The 22,331-nt window shown below is 49.7% G+C and overlaps 1 protein-coding gene across 1 annotated transcript in view; it reads left to right on the top strand.

The window, feature by feature from the left end:
- The first annotated feature begins 2,380 nt into the window (after positions 1-2,380).
- Positions 2,381-22,331, top strand: part of OTOG (otogelin) — an 89,390-nt gene continuing 69,439 nt past the window's right edge. Inside the window, 15 exon segments of the mRNA XM_019456074.2 lie at positions 2,381-2,583; positions 3,012-3,081; positions 3,250-3,310; positions 6,669-6,744; positions 7,701-7,793; positions 7,978-8,132; positions 10,436-10,554; positions 11,892-12,097; positions 12,931-13,061; positions 13,329-13,435; positions 13,861-13,970; positions 14,347-14,475; positions 15,367-15,475; positions 15,777-15,823; positions 16,309-16,454. Of these exon segments, the coding sequence (XP_019311619.2) occupies positions 2,472-2,583; positions 3,012-3,081; positions 3,250-3,310; positions 6,669-6,744; positions 7,701-7,793; positions 7,978-8,132; positions 10,436-10,554; positions 11,892-12,097; positions 12,931-13,061; positions 13,329-13,435; positions 13,861-13,970; positions 14,347-14,475; positions 15,367-15,475; positions 15,777-15,823; positions 16,309-16,454 (1,671 nt within the window). The 5' untranslated portion in view covers positions 2,381-2,471.

Here is a 22,331-nt window from a genome sequence, read left to right as displayed (position 1 = left end):
GTTTATTATCTGGAGTTAGGCAGAACTGGAGTTAGACAGAATCTCAACCCTGTCACTCACTGCCAGTGAGACCTTGTGCTCCCCCAAACACAAGCAGTTGAGGGAGAGGATCTCAGGAGGCCTGGGGAGGTTTGAAACTATTTTGGGGGGGGGGGGTCAGACTACTTTTTTGTGGAGGTCCTGAGACTCACATCAGTGGGTAGGGATAATCAATGGATGCGCAAATAGAGGCACATTCGTGCACTCCTGAGGCTTTCACCCACTGCCAGGCATCTCACCTCCAGCGCAATTCTATAAGGCCTCCTCCATGGGCTTATTCCCATCAGGAAGAAATCTTTGATCTGTGAATCCCTTCAGTCTGGGTCTTAAGAGGCTCACAGAGGCCTGAACCAGTGGGTGGCAGTGCCCCTCCCGAACCAACTTTCCATCCCACATCCCTAGCCCAATCTCACTCCAAACACACACACACACACACACACACACACACACACACACACACGCTCACTGAGGCATGGAAGGGCCTGGCAGTGACATCCTGATTTACTGCTGACCTTTACCCAGGGCCCAGACCCCCATCTGATTCATTTGATTTATTCAGCCAAAGTTCGCTCAACTCCTAGGTCTAGGGCTGGGGTACAAAGACAATGATGAACCAAGCCTGGGACAAACTGAGAGGAAAGAGTGGATTAGGAAAGAGGTGATAAAAATAGGTGTGAATGAGAGCGAGTGGGACCTTTAATCTTGGAGCTTGTGCCTGGATTTAACCCATGGTGGGAGCCTGATCTGTGTGCACCATGTCAGGGAGCAGGGGACAGGGAGATGGACAGCAACCCAAAATACTGAACCACTTATAATCATAACTTCAGGGACACCTAAAGACCCCCCTCCTTTTCATCTTATCCCCAATGGCTGAAGCTTTGCCAACAGACTTGTTTTTATTTGAGCTAAATTATTGCCTACTTTAGGATATAAATCCTTCCTGGAGAAGAAGCTTGAAATATTATCCATGTTCTCACCTTAGTATTAACTAGTTAAGGCAGAGATAAAAGGTGAAGAATGTGGGATTTTCAAAGGTCCAGGAAAGACACATAAAATATATTCTCCTCTAACTTACTTTGTTGATTTTCTACATCTGTTAACTAAGTCATATGGCTGTTATTTCATAGAATCCAGGCAAAGTGGCAAATGTCCTTACAAGGGGAATGCAGTCCACTGGCCACCTCAGTCGTTTCCCATGACCACCACTCCCACAGGCTCTCTCCTTCTTTAAATGCTTTATCTTTTGGTTTTGAGGACAGCACTAAGTCCTGTCTCTCTTCTCCTGTGAATGTTCCTTTTCAAGTTTTGTCTTCACCCATTCCCTAACCAGGGTTCCTTAAGTCTCCATCTTTGATTCCCTCCTCTTCTTCTCATCTATGCCTACAGCTCCAAATACTCTCTGTGGGGATGTGTGCTTTATTTCCCACTATATTCCCAGAACAAGGTGTGGTAAGAAATAGATGCTCAACAAATTTGTTCAATGGATGAATAAATGAATGCATTCCAAGTTTATATACTGAGTCCACCACCACCATTATCATCATAATTTCTGCAAGACTTGCATCTGGTTTGTGTTCCAACACTTAGTTAGCCAAGGGAGTGATACACAGGTTCCCAAGGCTGCCAAGCCCACATTTCCAACGTTAAACAATTCCTTCTAGAGGGAGTATATCTTGTTCAAAATTAAAGTGCTTTTATTTGTTTGTTTTTGTATGTTGTTGTTAAAGTCTGGCCTTGATGGGATCAATAATATGGGAGTGTGAGGTACTTCTGTCATTCAGTCAACATTTTCTGAGCTGGGGCCTGAACTAGTGCTGGACATACAGAGGACTAAGTCATGATTCATTCCCTAGAGGTGCTCAGAACAGGTAGAGTAGAGACTTGGGGAGCCAGGAAGTTGTAATGGTGAGTGGTGGGAGAATAGGCTAGGATTCTGCAGGTTTGATTCTGATACTGACAACGGACCACCGAGCGGCATGTCCCAGGGCTCCTGTAAAGGAGAGTGGAAGACCAGACTCACACAAGCATCTTGGGTGTCTGGTGGAAGGGCTTTCCAAAACCCAGGTTTCTGAGTTGGGGATCTTTGAAGCGTAAGGGATGTTGGGGGCTGCATTTACTATCTCCTTGCTCCACCGGGAGACTTAAGGCTTAGTGATCTGAATCCAGTCTCCCCTGGGGAGGGGCAGCCACAGGTCATGTGGGGCAAAGGCTGGGCTGAGATCTGGCGCCTAAATTATGGTAATGAGCGGGGCAGTCCTGTCACTCTAGCTCCGGGAGGAGCCCAGCGCCTGGGAGGAGGGGCCAGGGGAACCTTCAGACCAGAGAGTGAGAGGGACTGCGGTCGCCGAGTGGAGATGTGACCCTGCGTTCGCCGGGACAGACACTCGAGCTCCGGATCCTGCGTTCAGGCTTCCCAGTCCCCTTGCGCCCCTATGGGGGCCCCGGCCCCGCGCGCCCCCGCGCCCGCGCTCTGCCTGCTACTCGCCTGCGTCTCGCTGCCTTGGGGTGAGCCGACGGGCCCGTCCCTGAGGGTGCAGGCTCTCGGTAAGAGAGGGTGTGGGCTAGGGGAGGCCAGGGGCCGGGGGGAACCTTTAGGAGAACCGGCCTGGGCAGGTTTCAGAGAGGGAGGGAAAAGAGGTTTGAGGGAGGGCAGGGCCACGGCCAAGGAGAGGGTCGGAGGGGGCGCGGAAGGAAAAAGAGGCCGGCGACAGCCAGGGGAATGGGTCCCAAGTTAGGTAGGATGGAAGAGACCCCAGGTGGGGAGCTAGAGAGAACTGGGGCACAGAGAGTAGGAGGAAAGAGGGAGGAGACCCTTGTAAGAGAGGTCGCCAGAGAGAGGGAGAAAGGATTGAAGTCTGTAGGGAGAGAGAATGGGGGATGCAGAAGAAGCTTCCTAGCATGTGGGGGGATAGGTGGTGGGAGACCCAACAAAGAGAGGCCTGGCTTGAGTGGAAAGCAATCCTCCTTCCCAGCCGCAGCCCCCACGGCACCCACAGCCCAGGGCAATCCAGTGCTGCAGCCCGAGCCTGCCCGGGATCCCAGGTGAGTAGGGGCAAGCCTGTGGCTGCTGCATCCGCGGCTCCCATCTTTGTTTCTAGTATGGATGACCCCAGGGTTTTAGCACAGAGGGTAGGGGGGAGGCTTGGAGGTGGTGGGGATGTATGGCCCATTACTATCCCCTCGCCTATGTTAGACTTGTTTCTCATCTAGCCACAGCTCTCAGGAGGTGGCCCTTGCCATAGAGGATGCTACAACAGTGATAGGAGGCCAGGTAAGAGGAGGCCCTGGGAAGGGGTCTTCACTGGGCAGGGGCTTATTTCTCTCTGGGTCTGGGGCTGGCAGGGAGCTCTGTAGGTTGCAGGAAGGTTGTCTCTGCAGTTATTTGGAAGGAAACAAACAGTGTTCCTAATATACGTCTGAAGTGTGCAAATTTACGAGATGGCTCTATTCCCACTTTCCTAATCTCTTGGGACCCTGTAGTCGGCTCAGTTCGGTTTTGGTCTTGTTTGTTTTGTTTTGTTTTGTTTGAGGAGGAGGGCACTAAGATGCAATCAGGACATAGCTGAACTCTCCCCCCGTCCTGGGGTGACAGCAAGAAGGTGAGGGTTTAGGTGAGTTGAGTTCTCTCCTCCCTGCCTGGTCTGGGAAAGTACAAAGCCCTGTAAGAGGCCCCACTCCATATCTTGAGCCATGCTCCAGCAAGGATACCTAGAGAGGAGAGACGAAAATCGGGCCACTTGGTGGGGTTTGTGAGGAAGGACTGGTTGGGAAAGGGAGCCCCAAACTATTATCCTCTGAGTCTGCACCATAATCTGTTGCCCACCCTCCTGGGGTCCTCCATGCTTTCAGGAGAGGTGGTAGTTTGTTTTCTCCCTTTGCCAATTTTTTTTGGTCTCTGGATCAGGCGACTCAGGTTCTCTTTTCAATCCTGTCCTGCATGTGTCTTTTTTCCAACTACAGACATGTTACAAATCCAGCCCACCCATAACCAGGTCCCACAGAGGATCTTGAACCTCAACTCATGCACCTGGGCCTTCAGGATCAGCTCTTTGTGGCCAGCTCTTTGTGGCCAGCAGGTTGGGGAGTATTGTTTATACTAGAAAACAATGTGCCCCAAATACCTGTCTTTTGGAAATAGGTATGAATGAAGACCCCCAAGGCAGGAGGAAAGCATGCTTATTCTGTAAGGTGTGGATTATCTAGGCTCTTTATTTCTGTCTGCCCACTTTTCCAGGCCTCAAGTTTTAGAATAACGGCCAGATGCAGTTTGAGTTGAAAGACAATGTTGTTACTCTTTTTATATAAGATGAAATCAAGGATGACCTGCCGGGGCCCTCGAAAGCAGGTGAAACGAGGTCTCCTGGTGGAGCCAGCTTGTTTCCCCACAACATCAATGCCCCCCAGAACTCCAGGAATCCCTGTGTTTTAGTGGGGAAAATTATCCTTACCCAAGCACCTCATTCCGCTGGCCGGCTTCCTTCCTTAACAGATTCCAGGGTAAGCCTCCCTCTGTTTTCCTCTGGGAAGCTTCTGGATCAGCCAAGTCCAGTAGGTTTCTCACATTATTCCTTAGAGCAAATAAGGGGTTGGAATGACCTTCCTTTAAAGCTACTCAGTGGGAGTGGGAGAATGAGGTCATTAGCTAGAAAGTGAACCTGGGGATCCTTCGAGGGCTTTTGCCTGGAATAATCTCATCGGTAAGGGTGGAGGTCCCAGACCAGCAGTCAGCCAACCTTTACTTCAATACTGCCACATTCCTGTAGAACTCAGCCATTCTCCAGAGAATTGAGGGTATAGACCAGGATGGGGAAAAAAACTCACATTGTTATTCACAGGATCCTCAATTTAACTGAAATTTAGCATCCCCTTTAATTATTACTACAGGCTACAAACCACAATGCAGCAATAGCAGTGTCTGTGCCTGTCACCAGTAGAAATCACATATATTTTCATATCACCTTACAGTTGTTGATATTTCCAGATCTCATGTAAACTCACTACTTCCAAACTCTGGCAATGTTAAGACCTGCTGCTATCTTGCTATTTAATGTATTAATAAACAAGCACAAATATTATCAATCATTTTTATAAAATATTTTTGTAACTATTGCAATATAATCGGTATGTTTGTAATCATCTGTTTTATTTTATGCATTTATAGACATTATTCTGAGAATGGGTTGCTAGGCTTCACTAGATTGTCAAAAGGGTCCTTGGCATCAAAATGATTAAGAACTTCTGATCTATACTGAAGACGAATCATTTGGGCAAGCTTTAAAATGTTTTCCAGAAAATGGCCTTGCACTGCAAGCACTGGCTATCTTACCTTCATTAACACTGATCTCAGGAGCCACATCTGAGGAGGGGGCTAGGAGTGGAAAGACACAAAGACCAGGCTTCATTAAGAGCTCTTCAGGGCCTATGGGATGCTGATGGTGATCGTTTTTGCCATGGTCTCCGAGGCCCTGTGAGATTGATTACGACCACGGTGGGAAGCCTGACTCCTGGGGCTCTGGCTGGGTCTGGAGGGTAAGGAGAGCCAGGGAGGACCTGGGAACCAGGGGCCAATGTGGGACAAGAACACTGAAACCTGGCCAGGGAGGGGCTGGTAATCTTCCAGGGGTTAGCAAGATGGTGAAAAGGGAGGGAGGGAGTGCCCAGGGATGAGGTAGAGAGACTGGGCCTGCCAAGGAGGAGCAGAGGACTGAGCTTGGGCTCCAGGGACCAAGGGTTCTGTCTGAGTCCTTGGCCGGAGGCTGGGGATTCTGCTTGAGGATGCAGAGATGACAATGAGGGAGGAAGACGTGTGAGAAATACCCACAGTGTGGTTGGTGCCTGGTTGGCCCCGGGAACAAGAACATGAGATCTGGGAAGCTATACAAATGGGGAAGCCAGGGCTCTGAGAGGTGAGGAGCCTGCTGCACCCAGGACCCCAGTCCCAGGTGACATGAGACACCTCACACTAGGGTCCAGGAAGTCAGGTGTCCAAGTCAGCTAGCCGTGTGGTGACTGAACACATCTGATGTTTGGGACAGTTCGAATTTCAGATGGTTTATATCTTGAGAGACCACATGTTGGGATTTCCGGTCTGGAAGATAGGATTTCTCGGCTCTCTTTGCTTGTGGCCTCCCCAGATTTATGGTATCAGGGAAAGTCCTTGCTTGGAGCTGCATTCTGAGGATGGTGGGTGGTGACCTGTGTGAAGGTTGGAGTGGAGGATGGGGTGAGATGTTCCGCTGACCTGGGGAGAGGGGCTGCCTTTGTTTCCTCGGTCTGCCTCATGTGGTTTCTGTGGTGAGTATTTGTTCTCCAGACAAGGGGGTTTTGTGTTGCGCTGGGAGGGAGAGAAGAAAGGAGTGGAAGCTGGGGGATATTGGAGCATGGAGCAGAGGAACTGTGTTCGGACCACCGAGATGCCACCTTGGAGGATAAAAACCAGCCTTCACTCCTCTAGGGCAGGCCTGAGAGTTCTGTGTTCCAGACCTCTCAGAAGTGGGCCTACAGAGGTGGGCTGGTTGGGGGCACTGAGGGGCAGGGCGTCTCCTCCTCCAGGTGATGGACAGGAAGGGGCATGACCCCTAGAAGGTCATCAGCCCTTGACCGAGTTCTCTTCCTTCTGTTTTGAAAAGGGGGCTGAAGTCCTGGACTCCTTGGCCATGTCCTCTTGGGAAAGACGGCTCCATCGGGCCAAATGTGCACCATCTTGTAAGTGGCCCCCTCCCTGCAGCCCATGGGAAGGTCCTGGCCCGCAGGGAAACCTGTGAGGGCAGGGCAGGCTTTCTTCAGGGCCTCTTGTGACCTTTTTTCCCCAGAAAGGGGTGTCTTTCCACCTTTTCCAGCCCCGGTCTCCAACTCCATTTTGCTTTCTCCTTCCTGGCTGAGGAGAGCAGTGTCCTGTTCTTACGACCATGTCTTCCTCTGCAGTGTCCTGTTCTTACGACCATGGCCCTGTGGCTTTTCTCTCTCACACTATCTGATGCTAGTGAGATTGTGTTTCCTTGTTTAGTGGTTATTTCCCCCTCCCACTTCACCCTGTTTCTGCGGCCTCTCCCCTCACCCAGCCCTGTGTCTGTGGCCTCTACCTTTACCCTGTCCTGTGTCTGTGGCCCTTTGTCTTGCATCATGGCTCCTTCCTTCACCACACTCTGCTCTACTTTGTTTTCTTTTCCTCTGTGGCCTTTCTGTCTACTGTATTCCAAATGTGAGACATCTCCCCCTTCCCTGGTTCATGCTTAAGCCTCTTCCCCTAAGCATAAGGAAAGGGAGGAAAATGGTACTTGAAGATCTCTGGGCACTCCACAGGCTCCATACTCTCAGTCTGCCTGCCTTGTCTGGTAGCCAGGAACTTTTAGCACAGGGAGCTGAAGGCCCAGATGGAGCCAGTCTGGGGGCCACCTGATGCATGCTGAGGACAGGTACTCTGAGACCCCACACCCCCTGTCTGTCAGGGAGGAAGACAGCCAGCCAGGTTTGAGGCATCCTACTTGTGTCCCCATTAGAGCTAGCTACTGAGGAATGTTGGGGCTACCTATGGTGGGATCTGAGTTCTGTGCAGCTCTGGGAGTGCTGGGTCTGGTGCCCTGGCACGAGGGAGGTGCTGTATCACTGGGTTTTGCCAATCTCGGCTCAATGGGGAGGTGCCTTCTGTGTCTCCCATGCAGACTTGTTCTCCTGCTTCAACGGGGGCGAGTGTGTGTACCCAGCCTTCTGTGACTGCAGACGCTTCAATGCCACTGGGCCACGCTGCCAGATGGGTGGGTCTGGGCTCCATCCCACCCCTGGGATTGGCCCTGGGTACAGGGAGAGCTTGAGGGCCTGAGGCCTGGGGGTCCTGGGCTGGGGTGTGTGTGGGGGTTCTCTGCCAGCTCTGGAACCCACCGGCCTCTAGCTTGGTGCCCACTGCAACTGTACGGACAGGTTCTCTCTTCTCTGGCACAGTGTACAATGCCGGCCCTGAGCGGGACAGCATTTGCCGGGCATGGGGACAGCACCATGTGGAGACATTTGATGGCCTGTACTACTACTTCTCTGGGAAGGGCAGCTATACCCTGGCAGGGCGCCATGAACCCGAGGGGCAGACTTTCTCAGTCCAGGTGAGGCCTTCCCTACTCTGCCCATCTAGAAGTTTCCACTAGGCTCTGGAGGTTGTACTGGCCTGGGCTCTCCGTGGGAGAGTTAGAGAGTCTACACCTGGAAGGAGCTGCAGGCCCCACAGTCCTCTCTCACCCACCCACTCCTGGATGCCCCTGGCCAGTGACTGGTTCAGTCACTCACTCATTAGGTATTAAGTGCGTACTTGTACTCTTCCTGGCACAAGGCTTGGTGGTGGCCTTGTGCACGACAACACAGATGTGGTCTCTGTCCACACGGAACTTACAGTAGACATCAGATCAAATGAATCATTTCAAGTACAACTGAGTGCTTCAGAGGAGAAACGCCAAATGTTAGAAGAGCACGTGATGGAAACCTACCTTCCTCATTAGGAAGGATGATGATCAGGGAAGACTTCCTGGAGGAAGTGACATTTAAGTGAAGAACTGATGAATGAATTGGAGTTAGCCAAGTGAAGGGTCCCAGGGGTAAAAGATGGATGTGAGAACGTTCTAGGTAAAGGGAACTTGGGTGCTAAAGATCTGAGATAAGAAAGAGCACTGTGCCTCAGAGGGAATGGCAGGTCCTGGATGACTCAGTTCATAGTTACCACCTCTAAGAAGCCCTTCTGGATGCGCTGACCTATGCTGGCTCAGGGGCTCTTCTGAGAGCCTGTGTAATCAAAGTTCTGCATTCATTGTTACATTGTCAGTGCATTTTTCTCACAAAGGTCTGTTTCCAGGTTGGTCTTCTCTACCAGATATAAGCTTTCCAGGCAGGGACCATGTCTTCTCATTCGGTGTTCCTTGTACCCAGATTAGTGCTCAGTCAGAGTTTGTCTAGTATATGAACACATGTCTGAGACTCACTGTCAGGCAGGCCTGATTTACATGCTTGCTCCTTGTGTTGAGTGGGGCATCAGCTTCAGGCACTGGTCAGTACCTCCATCTGGAGAAAAGTCTACTTGGGGAGCCAGCTCTGCTGAGGGCACCTCGGTCAGTACTGAGTTAGGGCCAGCGGGCTGGGAGTTTGGGGAAATCCTAGTGCTCAGTGTCACCCCTCTGCTAGCTGGGTGTGTCCTTCTCTCTCAGGCATAGACCTGCCCAGGGCCTGCCCCAAGGACCATGCCCTCGATGGGCTGAGCAATTCTGCCCTCTCTGCTTTGGTATCACACATCAGGATCTTTCATGACTGTCATTTCATGATGGGTATGTGTCAATTACTTAGACTAATGGGATGCCACACATTTGCGGATTATGAAGTCAACTTAATAAGTCCCAACTGGAAGAAAGGAAGGAAGGAAGGAAGGAAGGAAGGAAGGAAGGAAGAAAGAAAGAAAGAAAGAAAGAAAGAAAGAAAGAGAAAGGAAAGAAAATATTATAAGGATGCATTGCACATGAATAGGAGTAAACACTATTTTGTAAAACTTCTGTTTTATTTATATATGTATACATTTCTATTTCCTACCGTGGGTCATGGTCCAAAAGTTTGAAAAATTTAATTAGACTGTGAGGTGGTTTTCACAGGCCCCGCTTCTAGATGAAATGACTCCAGCCTGCTTAAACACATTTAACAGTAATCTAGTGGAAGGTTTACTCCTGGGAAGAGTTTCCACACCGGGAAGAAACATTTTCAGACTTTTCCCTAAGCCCTGGGGACCTCAGTTCTCCTCCCTCTCTTGGGTCCTATGGCTTTGGGGGGTGGGTCCTGTCTGAGGAGGGGACAGAGGAGATGCGTATGTGACAGGCAGCACAGGGGTGATGTGTGCCTATGTGTGCCGTGAAGGACAAGACTGTGCCTGCCAGGAGTGTGTTTATAGTGTATGTATTGAGAGTACCCTGTGAATATGTGAGGGGTGTGTGTGTGTGTGTGTGTGTGTGTGTGTGTGTGTGAGACTGTGTGAGCATATACTTTACTTTGGCTTTCAATCTGATGGGATAACCTGGATTGCAAAAAACAAAAAATCCAGAAATAGGGAGCCAGCACAGTGTACTGGAAAGAGCCCTGAAATTTCACCTTCAGTCCTGAGTTGGAATTCTGGCTGTGTGTGTGTGACCTTCATCACTTCACCTCTCTGAGTATCAGTTGCTCCCTCTGGGAGATGCAGATAATCATAGCTCTGACCTCCTGGTCAAGTGGCGTTGTGGGGACTGGAGACATCACAGAGGAAAGGTGTTTGGCACACTGGGGGCAGGGTATCGGCGTTAGCGGAAGCTCCACAGGGTGCCACTGGGCTCAGAACTGAAGCTTGGGGCCAGGTCTGTAGCGGGAGCCCTGCACACTGGCCTCTGAACCCCCCAATCAGGTGCACAACGACCCGCAGTGCGGCTCCTCCCCCTACACCTGCTCCAGGTCTGTCAGCCTCTTCTTTGCGGGTGAGCAGGAGATCCGTCTGGCCAAGGAGGTCACCCGTGGAGGCGTGAGGTAACTATAACACCTTCTGCCCTGAGCTCTCCTGCTCCCTGACACTAGTGGTGGGGGATGGTGAGTACCTTTCTTCTCCAGCCTAAAGAAAATTGTTTTCTAGGGGCAAACAGCAGTTTCCACCATCAGAGCAGGAACATACTGGCAGGCCAGCTGGGTTTCTAGTCAGCTGGGTTTGTGGAAAGATGAGTCCCTCAAGATTTTCGGAGACTCAAGGCCCTGTGGGTTTCCCAGACAGTGGGTATTCAAATCAGAATTTTCCAGATAAAGTTGAGGGTATAACACTACAAGCATGCTCAATTCTTTTCTTTCACATTTTTAAGGGAATCTTTGTGAATGGATCATATGTAGTTCAAGCCTCCTTGAATAGATATTAAGCACACTGTCACCCTTCTCTGATGATATAGGGTCATTTCAATGTTATTTATCTTGCTGGGACATCAGGGATGCCTGGGACCAGAGGAATAAGGACTCTGCCCCCACACCAGATGGTCCAGACCATGGTTCTTTCTGAAATCTGTCTTGTCTCTTGTCTTCACTGTCTTTTCCTTCCCTTGCTATCTGCTGTCACTTCATGTTGCTGCTGGGTTGGGGGAAGGGCTCTTCCTGCAATGACCCTTCTCCCATTGTCATTTCCTGCTTCAAATCTGGAAACTGGGTAACCAAGGTTTCTGGCGCTGAATGTAAACCTGAAAGCCCAGGTGTTTCTCCTGTGAAAAGACTGGTATATGGATCTTTGGGTACCAGTTTTGGCTGGTTAGACCCTTCTTTAATTTTCTTTTCCTGATTTTCTGGTGGATTGAAAGTTGCCAAATTCTAGACTGGCTGGGAGACCCCGTCCCAGTAAAACTGGGAATGTGGTTGGGACTGCAATGGCTCTCCATCTTTTCTTCCACTCCTAGTTTTCCATATCCCTCAGCCTCTTTCTCTTCTTATGCCTTTCTTGCTCCCCACCAAAAAAAAAAAAAAAAAAAAGCCCCAAACAAACACACAAAACAAGTAAATGTCCGCTTATACCATTTGTCCCGTCCAGGAGAAAGGATCTAGCAACTTCAGACACTCTAAGATTTATCCCTGCCAGGGAAATTGCAAATTTAAAAAGCAAGTTTTAAACACCGAAGACAAAAGAATCTCTCCCTAATGGTGGGCCTCAGATGGCCAGGAAGTCAGGGGGGAAAGTGGGGGCCTCAGATTCACATGGTACCAGTTGCGTGTGGACGAGGCAGGTGCTGGGTACGTGATGGTTCCTGCAGGTGGGGCTGGTGGGTCCTTTGGTGACGGGACTGGGTGAGTGGGGGTGATGTGAACACCCAGAAGCTCTGGGCTGTGCCCTGCAGAGTCCAACTGCCACATGTGATGGGGAGCGTGAGTCTGCAGAGGCTTGCTGGCTACGTCCTTGTGCGGCATCAGTCAGCCTTCACACTGGCCTGGGATGGTGCCTCAGCCGTCTACATCAAGATGAGCCCAGAGTTCCTGGGCTGGACTCTTGGGCTGTGTGGGAACAACAACGCCGACCCTCAGGATGACCTGGTGACCAGCTATGGTGAGGTGCAGGGCAAGTGGCCTTCGAGGGGTTTGGATGGAAGTAGGAAGGAGGTTGGGTGGAGGTCAGGCTGGGAAGGGTGGGAGAGGTCTTGGGGCAGTACCTATGGTACTAAAGACCCAGTGGGGGGTCAGGGCCCCTTCCTACCAAGTGTGTGGTCACTCAACCTCCGTTTCCTTGTGGGTAAAAGAGTCATAAAGACCACTCCTACTAGAGTTGTATAAGGATCTAAAGGGCACTTTGCTAGGTAGGATATTAAGCACACACTGTGAGTGTAGGGTGGGGGCAGGAGCAGAAGGCCAGAGAGAGCCTGGAAGAGAAAGGGCCCCGTGGGAGCTGAAGATACCTATAGAGGAGTGGTAAGAAGTAAAAGTGAAGCATGCAGGGCCAAATCATGGTGACTCTGGCCTTCCCAAGAAGGGAAGTGACACCTTTGGGCACCCACAACATACTGAACACTTAACACGCATCATCTCATACAGTCTTGGCAATAATACCATGGTGGGGGATTATTTGCCCATTTCACATAGGGCAAAACTGAGGCTTGGAGAGAGCTTGTCCAGGCTCACATACTAGTTGCCTCCCCTGAGTTTGGAGAGTAGGGAGCTACTACAGGTTCTTGAGTATTCTTGACTATCACCACCAGCTTTCTCAGGAGAGTGGCTCTGTTGGGAAATGCAAACTGGGATGGGAGCCAAGAGGCTGGGTTCTTCAATTCCTTGTCCGCTTTTGGTATCTCTTCGGCTCCACCTGCCCTCCTTCAGAGCCCTGTGCGGCCCCTCCCTTCCTCCCCCGTCACACCCACCTGTGATCATGCTAGTTCTCCCTTCCAGGGAAGCTGACGGACGATGTGGCTGAGTTTGTGCACAGCTGGCAGGAACAAGCCCCCAACCAGCCTCCAAGGCCTACAACTGCCTCCCTGCCTCGCCCACCGTGTCTGCAGCAGAGCCCGGGAACCATGCAGGTCTGGACCCTGGGGAGAATACCTACTCCCCACCCTCCCCTTACCCCTCATCCTAGTGTCTGGCTTAGGTTTCTTGTCTCCCTCTTAGAAAGTCACTGGCTGCAGGAGCCCAGGGTTGTTTGTGCCTATGGCCCCATCCCTTTTCCCTCCATCATCCTCTTTCTCTCCCTTGGTCTCAAATTGGGGTTCTGTGTAGGGGTGGGTGAAGTCAGAGGGCTGTGAGTGGCCTTGCCAGCTCCCAGCTCTGGCCCCTGGCTCTTTCCCCAGGGTGTGTACGACCGGTGCGAGGCACTGCTGCGGCCCCCCTTTGATGCCTGCCATGCCTACGTCAGCCCTCTTCCCTTCACAGCCAGCTGTACCAGTGACCTCTGCCAGTGAGTAGGCAACCAGGACTGGAGCTGGTATTGGGCTATGGGGAGACCTGTCCCAGTACTGAGGGGCGGGGGGGTGGGTGGTCTCAGCATGTGGGCCACTAAGCCTGATAATCCCAGGCCTCTACAGATGCACTTCCAAAACCTCAGAAATTCTTATCTGCATAGGTGGGGCAGAAGAGTTTCCCTATTCTCTGAAGCCCAGAAATGGGGACTGACACCTTCAGGGTCAAACAAGTCAATGCCAATATTGGGACTAGAACCCGGGTGTCCTGCCTCCATCTGTATACCTAGATACCTTCCCAGTCTCCCTTTCCTAGCTGTGGGACAAGGAGGGGTGCGTGCCCTGAGCCCTGGCAGTCTTTACAAGGTTCTGGAGGGCTGGTGAGAGATTGGGCTCCGGTGTGACCCTCGGTTTCCCTGCACAGAGCAGTGGGCGATGAAGCCACCTGGTGCCGGGCGCTGGCAGAGTATGCCCGAGCGTGTGCCCAGGCGGGGCGGCCCCTGCAGGATTGGAGGACCCAGCTCCGGCAATGTGGTAGGTGTATCCTGGTGGTGGGGGCAGGGAGAGGTTCAGACAATCTCTGCCCTGAGGCTGTGGGTGGCCTCATCAGGCCTCAGCTCAACGTCCTGTCCTGCTTAGAACCACAGTTGTCAGAGCTGGAAGCCGTGAGGCCCCATGTGGCAGATGAGAAAACAGGCTCAGAGTGGAGGGACTGACCCAGGGCCACAGAGTGAGATGAGGGTGGTTCTCAGAGCCTCCCAGGCTCTTGCCAACTTTCTGGTTACCCAGGGGGACTAGGGGAACAGAAAAATCACAGTCCTCCCTCCCTCTCCCCCAAGGCCTGGAGTAGGGGGTGGGTGTGTCCTGGCAGAGCCGATGGGACTGGATGGACTGCTCCCTTCCTCCCAAGCCGTGCACTGCAAGGAGAAGGCCTTTACCTACAACGAATGCATCGCCTGCTGCCCTGCCTCCTGCCAGTCCCAGGCATCCTGTGTGGACAGCGAGATCGCCTGTGTGGACGGCTGTTACTGCCCCGATGGTATGCCAAGGGTGGAGCGGGTGCCTGGCAGCATCTTCCTGGGCTGGCACGCACGAGCCCAAAGCAGGGGCTCAGAGGATGCCTGTTTGTGGGATGAGTGAAGCAAGGAGCACACAACTAATAAGTGAATAAATGAATGACTGGCTTAAGGGGGCTGAGGATGGGGGTGGAACTGTGGCTCTTGAGAAGTTCATCAGGGTATTTAATTTCATCGGGACTATGTATAGATGAGAACAAGCCATTCATTCATTCATTTGTTCATTTATCACCTATGTATTTGTTTAAACATTCGTTCACATGCTGTTTTGTATGGGATATAAATGCACTGGTTTTGAGGGGGTATACATTTGCCACACATCTGTAGCGTGTAGCCCATTCGGCTAGGCAGGGGTTGTTGGGATAAAAAAATGTAGAGATACAGTCATTGACTTTAGGGGTCAGAATCTGGTTGCAGTGATAAGCCACGTATACCTACGACTCCAGTCTAAGGCAAAATGTAATGAGGATCAGCTCAGGGGTTCAGACAAGAAGAGACAGGAATTCAGTCGGGGGAGAGATTGTCAGGGAGAGATTGTCAGGCTTCCTGGAGGAGATGGCACCTAAACTGGTTCTAGATGCAGCGACAGGCTTTTGGGAGGTAGAGAAGAGAAGCTAGTCAGCATGCAGGTTGCTTGGGGAGGTGGTTCTTTGAAGAGGTCTGGAGGTGAGATTATTTGCCCAGAGGAGATTCAGATCTGGCCTGAGCCAAGGATTTATGCAGGAGAAAGCTTGAAAGTGGGTTCAGTGGTGAAAACTTGGATAAAGGGATCTTTGTCATAGGCCCTGGACAGCCATGAATGGTCTACGAACAGGAGTGGAGGTGAGTTAAGTGGGCCTTTCCTGTGACCCTAGGGCTGATCTTTGAGGATGGGGACTGCGTGGCACCAGCTGAATGTCCCTGTGAGTTCCATGGGACCCTGTACCCAACTGGCTCTGTGGTGAAAGAAGACTGCAATGCCTGGTCTGTGTCCACAGCCAGGGGTGGGGGTGGGGGTGGGCAGTGGTGACTTCCAGGGTTTTCCACCAGGGCTATCCATTTGGGGTCTGGGACCCCTGGCAATATGGGGGCACTCACTCAGCATCTCTGAGTCCCAGGCGATCTCATTTAATCCAACCCGTGGAGATGGGGGAATCTCTACCACCCATTTTAGAGATGGGAAGACTGAGGGCTGGGGACAGGAGCTCTGTGGACCCTGCTATCCTCCAGCATCTATCCCAGGCCTGGAGAGGTGAGACTTGCCTCCTTGATCTCTGTGTTTCAGCACATGCACTGCGGGCAAGTGGGTGTGCAGCACATCTGTCTGCCCAGGTATGCCTGACCCCACCTTGGACTCTACCCCCTTCCTCTGGTCTCTCAGCTTTTTGGGCAGGGAGGATCTGGGGGCCAGGCCTGCAGTTCCATTGGTTCAGCTTGCCCCACTTTGTTTCCTCAGAGCTGCTTTGCCTGCTTAAGGGATTGTTCTGCCTCCTGTCAGGGAGGGTTTTGGGGGGTCTATCTAAGGACCTTCCTGAGCTTGGGGGGCTTGGATGGAGACTGGTCTCCAAGCTCAGGGCCTGGTCTCCTGTCAGAGGGAGATGCCCAGGGCAGGGCTGCATCTACCTTCAGGTGGGCTGCTGGGGACAGGCCTGCATCTCCCCAGTGGCCTGAGTGTCAAAAGGAAGGCCAGGGCTCCAAACACTGCCCTGATTCCTAAGGACAGAGTGCTGTCTCTTCCTCATGCTCAGAGCCTGCAGGGCAGAGGCAGTCCCCGTGGGGCAGCTCCCATGTGTCAACCACCTTTCTTTGCCCCTCAGCCGAGTGTTCAGTGACTGGCGACATCCATTTCACCACCTTTGACGGCCGCCGGTACACGTTCCCTGCCACGTGTCAGTACATCCTGGCCAAAAGCCGCTCCTCAGGCACCTTCACAGTGACATTGCAGAATGCCCCCTGTGGCCTGGTAAGGGCTGGGGACCTCAGGCCCAATCCAGCCAGCCACCCCTGCTCTCTGCCCCCTAGAGAGGCTGAAGGATTTAGGGCAGGGCCCCAGGTTTTCCACAACCCACTCACCCTGATGTCTGTTCTTTCTGGGCAGAGCCAGGGGGCAGGAGACTAGGTTCTGTCTCTAGAACATCTGGTAGCTGAGAGCCATTTCCCTTTCCTGGGCTTCAGTGTTTTAAAAAAATCTCTAAAATGGGTCTAATTCAACTAAATCTTCTCTGCTTCCTTGGATTATGCCTTCAACATCTCCGTATTCACTCATTTGTTCATTTATTCATTCAGCAAATACTGAAATAATTTTTGTGCCAGAAGCTATGTTGGGTCTCGGAGACTGGGATGAATTAGATCTGGCTCTGCCCTCCTGGGCCTCGCAGATTGGTGGGTTGAGCAGATAACTCACCGTATAATCCACTATGTTATAGGAGCTGTAATAACATGGACATTACAGGGTAGGTCTCCATGTAGGAGCTTCTCCTGGTTCTTGTTTTACCTGGATGCCAGGTGGGAGAAGGGGTAGATCAGGAGAGACTTCCTAGAGGAGGTGATCCCTGAGCTGTGTCGGCCACTTGTACACATAACTGAGAAAATGGCCAGCTTGCAGGTCTGGGGTAGTTATAAGTCTGTTTGTTTCTCAGGGACTGCATTTTCCCTGAGCTGACCCCACAAGCCCTGGTTGGGACTCCACTCAAGCTCCTTCCTGTGCAATAGGACAAAGGGTTCACACCCATAGCCAGGGCAGCTGCCCCCAAAGCCCAGCTCCCTGCCTGCCTTTTCCATGCCCAGTGACGTCAGGTGGGTGAGCAGACATCACCTACAGGTGTCCCTCCATGGCCCTGGGGACCCAGGCTGAGCTGAGGATGAGGTAGAAGCCTGGGCTTTCTTCCTCTTGAAGCCTGAGTGATCCCCTCCCCTCTATCTGCCAGAGAATGGCCTGGATCTGCCCTTGGCTGCTCTCTGAATTGGAAGAATGAATACTTGTCCTCAAAAGCTGGGTCACTCCCATCACATCTTGAGGGTGACAATAGAAAAAGCAAAGCAGACAGACATAGCCCAGTGGGACTCCTCCCCATTTACAAAGTTCTAGAGTCTTTGAGTACCTGAGGGCTATGGGACCTTGGGGGTCCCTTACCAGCTCCTTCTCCACCATGTTCTGGATAGTGGTTGGCCAGTGTCGGCCTGAGATAACTTGCTTCACTGCTGAACAGTGCCTTTTTTTGTTTTTTTAATGCTTATTTATTTTTGAGAGAGAGAGTGTGTGTGTGTGAATGGGCAAGGGGCAGAGAGAGACGGAGACTCAGAATCCGAAGCAAGCTCCAGGCTCTGAGCTGTCAGCACAGAGCCCGATGTGGGGCTCAAACTCACAAACCATGAGATCATGACCTGAGTCGAAGTTGGACGTTTGACCCACTGAGCCACCAGGCGCCCCCGAACAGTGCCTCTTGATAGCACATTCCTTTTACCACGAGCCAGGTCTCTTCCTTGTGACTTCATCCACACTGATGAACCAGTAGAGGGCCAGCCTTGTGCCAGCTCTGTGCTGGGCACAGTGAGGGTTACACAGATGAGTCAGCCCCTGGTCCTAGCCACCAGAAGCTCGCAGCCTGATCAGGGAGTCAATCACGTCCTCAGGTCAGTTTCTTCTCTGTGAGATACAAGAGCAGTGCCATCAGAGGGGCTGTCTGTGGAGCAAGAAATATTCCTACAGGTCAGAAGAAAGCCTCATGGTAGAGGTGGCATTTGAGCTGAATGACCTAAAAATTGGGCCAAAAAAGATAAATAGAAATAAGTTATGTATGTGTGAGGATGGGGAGGAAGGGCAATCCAGGAGGATTCGATCATATGAGAAAAAGCAACAGGGTGGAATGTTCTAAAATACATTAAGGCAGATGCAGAAGGACTATGGCAACTGGCTGACTGGCTGGTAAAGTGCCAGGTGTGTGGGAGAGAAGCAGGAAGAGTCAAAGGTGAAGACATGACTTCAACCCCGGGTGAACAGAAGTGGGTAGGGTGAGAATGTTAACAGAGAGGATGATGATGAGAAAGTATTTGCACAGTACTTTGAACTTTGACTAATCAGTTTTGCATTTGACATCTAGTTTAAGGCTCAAAATACCCCCACGTAGTGGTCACTATGATTCTCCCCATTTGAAATCTGATAAGACAGGCCTAACAGAGGCTTGGGGCAGTCTTGACGACCCCCAGCCAGCAAGAGGGGGAGCTGAGCCAGACCCAAGGCTGGAAGTCCAGAAAGCCTGTCACAGCTTCCTTATACACCCACCCCCAAATCAGGGTAGTGTTTATAGCCTTTGAAGTATTTTTAAAGTAGACCTTATTTTTTTAGAGCAGCTTTAGATTTTACAGAAAAATGCAAAGGTAGTACACAGAGTTCCCATATATCTCACACCCAATTTCTCCTGTTATTAACCTCATACATTAGTATGGTACATTTGTTACAAACACTGAACCAATGTTCATTATGTACATTATCATTAACTAAAGTCTGCACCTTACTCATATTTCTTATTTATTTTTAAACCTGTTATTTTTTTTTCTGTTCCAACATACTACATTACATTTAGTCATTGTGTCTACTGGGCTTTTCCTTGCTGTTACAGTTTACTAAGACCTTATTTATGGTGACCTTGAAAGTTTTGAGGAGTACTGGTCAGATATTTTGTAGAATGCCCCTCTGTTGGGATTTGTATGCTTTTCTCATGGTTAGAATGGTGTTAGGGATTTAGGGGAGGAAGATAAGAGGTAAATTGCTATTTTTATCACATCTTATCAAGGATACATGTACCAACATGGTTTATCACTATTGAGGTTGACCTTGGTCATTTGGCTGAGGCAGTGTTTGTCACATCCTCCTCTGTAATGCTACTCCTCTTTTCCCCCTTACCATATTGTTCTCTTTGAAAGAAGTCAGCCCACAGTTAAAGAGTAAGGAGTTATGCTCCCTCTCCTTGAAGGTAGAGAATCTACATACATTAGTTGGAATTTTTCTGCATAGGAAATTTGTCTTTTTTCCCTTGACATATTTTTTTTGGTCAATCATTTATTTATGTCAGCATGGACCCAGGATATTTATTTTATACTTTGGAAAAGAACCAATACTTCCTTTTTTATTTTGTTACTCAAATTTTTCCAGCTTGAACCATTGGGTAGTCTTTCAGTTGGCTCTTGGGTCCCTTTGGTATACCCCCATCATTGTGTGTATGTGTGTGTGTGTGTGTGCGTGCGTGTGTGTGTGTGTGTGTGCTGCCTACTGCCTTACTTTATAGTCCTATAAGATGCACCAGGCTCATCTTGCATATTTCCTGTTACATTCCTAGAATCAGCCATTCCTGAAAATATTATCAGATGCTCTGGGCTCCTTTTGGAGAATCGTATTAGACACCAAGATCTGGGGTACTGGGTGTGCTCATTGCTACTGGGGTATCATTTCTTTTAGATCCTCTCAGCTGATAGAAAAAGGAAATAATATGTATAACCTATGAATATCCTTGTATAACCAATATATATACACGTAACTATAGATAATCTATCAGTAGCCCTCTATATCTATATGCTAAGAAGGAGCTCATATTGATGTTCCAACTCTAATCCATTGCCACATGGGTCATTCTAGTCTCCCCTTGCTTATCCCACCCCTTGCTTATAAACACCCACTCCAACAGTGAGAAATATGGTTTCCATTGTCCTCCATCTATTTATCTAATTGTTCAATTCCAGTATACATGTATAGAAGTACCAGAATTATTAATCCATACCTCCATGGGAAAGAACTTTATCAACTAGAGTACAGTGCTTATGCATAGTTTCTTTTGCTTTTAGTCTTACAAACTCCACTTATTTCCAAGGCTTCTTAGGTCAACACCTTTCCCTGCACCCCCGTCAGTGAGGTAGTTTTGTATAGCTGTACAGTTAGATTCTTTTGTCACAGTCTGCATTCCATCCTGGGATCCTCTGACTTCCTCCATGATTTTTTTAATTGTTTACATTAGGTTTCACTCTTTATGCTGTAAAGTTCTCTGGGCTTTGACAAATGCAACCTCCAAAGTATTCCATGCACATTTTCTTTCCTAAAAATTTAATTTTTTAAATTTTAGAGTGTGTATGTGTGTGTGTGTGTGTGTAGGGGAGAGGGGCAGAGAGAGAGAGAGAGAGAGAGAAAGAGAGAGAAAGAAAGAAAGAAAGAAAGAAAGAAAGAAAGAAAGAAAGAAAGAAAGAAAGAGAACCTCAAGCAGGCTCCATACTCAGTGCAGAGCCTGGTGTGGGACTTGATCCCATGACCCTGGGATGATGACCAGAGCCAAAACCAAGAGTCAGATGCCCAACTGACAGAGCCACCCAGGCACCCCTCCATGAACACTTTTTTTCTATCAAACCAGGCAGGACCAACCAAGTATTGTTCTATCTCTATTTCACAAGGAGAGAACTGAGGTTTAGGTAACTTAAATGAGGTCTTTAAGGTCTCAGCTTTCAGTGACATCAAGACTTGAGCCTGAGACTTTGACTAAAGGGTGTAGACTTTCTTCCTGCACCAATGACATGTCCAGAGGGGACCAGAGGATGAGTGGGCTTGACAAAGAAGGTGATGTTTTAGACACAATGGTTTTGAGCTGTTTCAGGGATTTTATGTCTCCTTGGGAAGGAGCTTGGAAGAAAGGTTGTAGCTTGTTGCATAATGCCTTTCTGAAAAGTTTCAAGCTCTAGTTCTTTCCTCATTTCGCTGTTTGATTATATCACTTTCAGGTTATACTTTCTTTGGCTGTCTTTGGACTTAGGATAAAGTCCTAAAATATTACAAAGCTCTGCCTCAGCTGGCCTCTGCCTACCTCTTGAAGAATTTACCTTAAACCACTTTTCTCAGTGGGCTCTGGCCCTCTGGTCTTCTTTTATGTACTTGGATGTACTTTTTTAATGTACTTTTATGTACTTCTTGTGTCAGGGAATTTTGTATAGCCTGTTCACTATCCCTGGTATCTCCCTTCTTGCCTTCTCTCTTTGCCCAGCTACCTTCTCTGTACCCTTCAGATCTCAGCTCAACTGTCACATTTTCCTGTGCCTCAGTCTTCTGATCTGCAAAGTGAGGTTGTTAGTGGTACTTACTATGTAAGACTGCTATGAGAATTAAGTGAGTAAATACATGTAAAAAAGATAAGAATAGTAACCTGAACACAGTAACTCTAAAGTTAGCTATTAGGGTCGCCTGGGTGGCTCAGTCAATTAAGCGTCCAACTTTGGCTCAGGTCATGATCTTGCGGTTCGTGAGTTTGAGCCCCAGTTCAGGCTCTGTGCTGACAGCATGGGGCCTGGAGCCTGCTTTGGATTCTGTGTCTCCCTCTCTGTCTACCCGTCCGCCACTCAAGGTCTGTCTGTCTCTCTCTGTCTCAAAAGTAAATAAACATTAAAAAATTTCTTTAAATAAAGTTAGCTGTTATTATAATAAATTATAGTATTACTAAGAGTTTTGTTATGATTTTTACATCATCATTATCTTTCCCTAAGGATGACCTTTCCTGCCTCTGCAGACTAAATCTTGTTCCTTCACTATATGCTTTCCTAGCACCCTACACCTCTTTGTAGCACTGATCTCAGCAGTAATTTAAAAACCAACTTTGTAATTACTTGTTTAGTGTCTGTGTCCCACACAAATATGTACTCTCCATGAGGCCCGGGACTATATCTGTCATGTTCATCACTGTATGGTTGTATGGATGTCTTCTTGTGGAAGGAGGTATGAATGGGCCCAATGTGTACCACCCATTTCAGAGATGAGAACCTGAGGCCCAGATATTATTAGCTCATTTCCTGCCTGCCTATGAGTAGAGCT

This window comes from Panthera pardus, unplaced genomic scaffold (genome assembly GCF_024362965.1).
Source record: "Panthera pardus isolate Hobbes unplaced genomic scaffold, ASM2436296v1 HiC_scaffold_12, whole genome shotgun sequence".
NCBI classification, from domain to species: domain Eukaryota; kingdom Metazoa; phylum Chordata; class Mammalia; order Carnivora; family Felidae; genus Panthera; species Panthera pardus.
The sequence above is the reverse complement of the archived record's forward strand: the minus strand, read 5'-3'. Positions and strand labels throughout refer to the sequence as shown.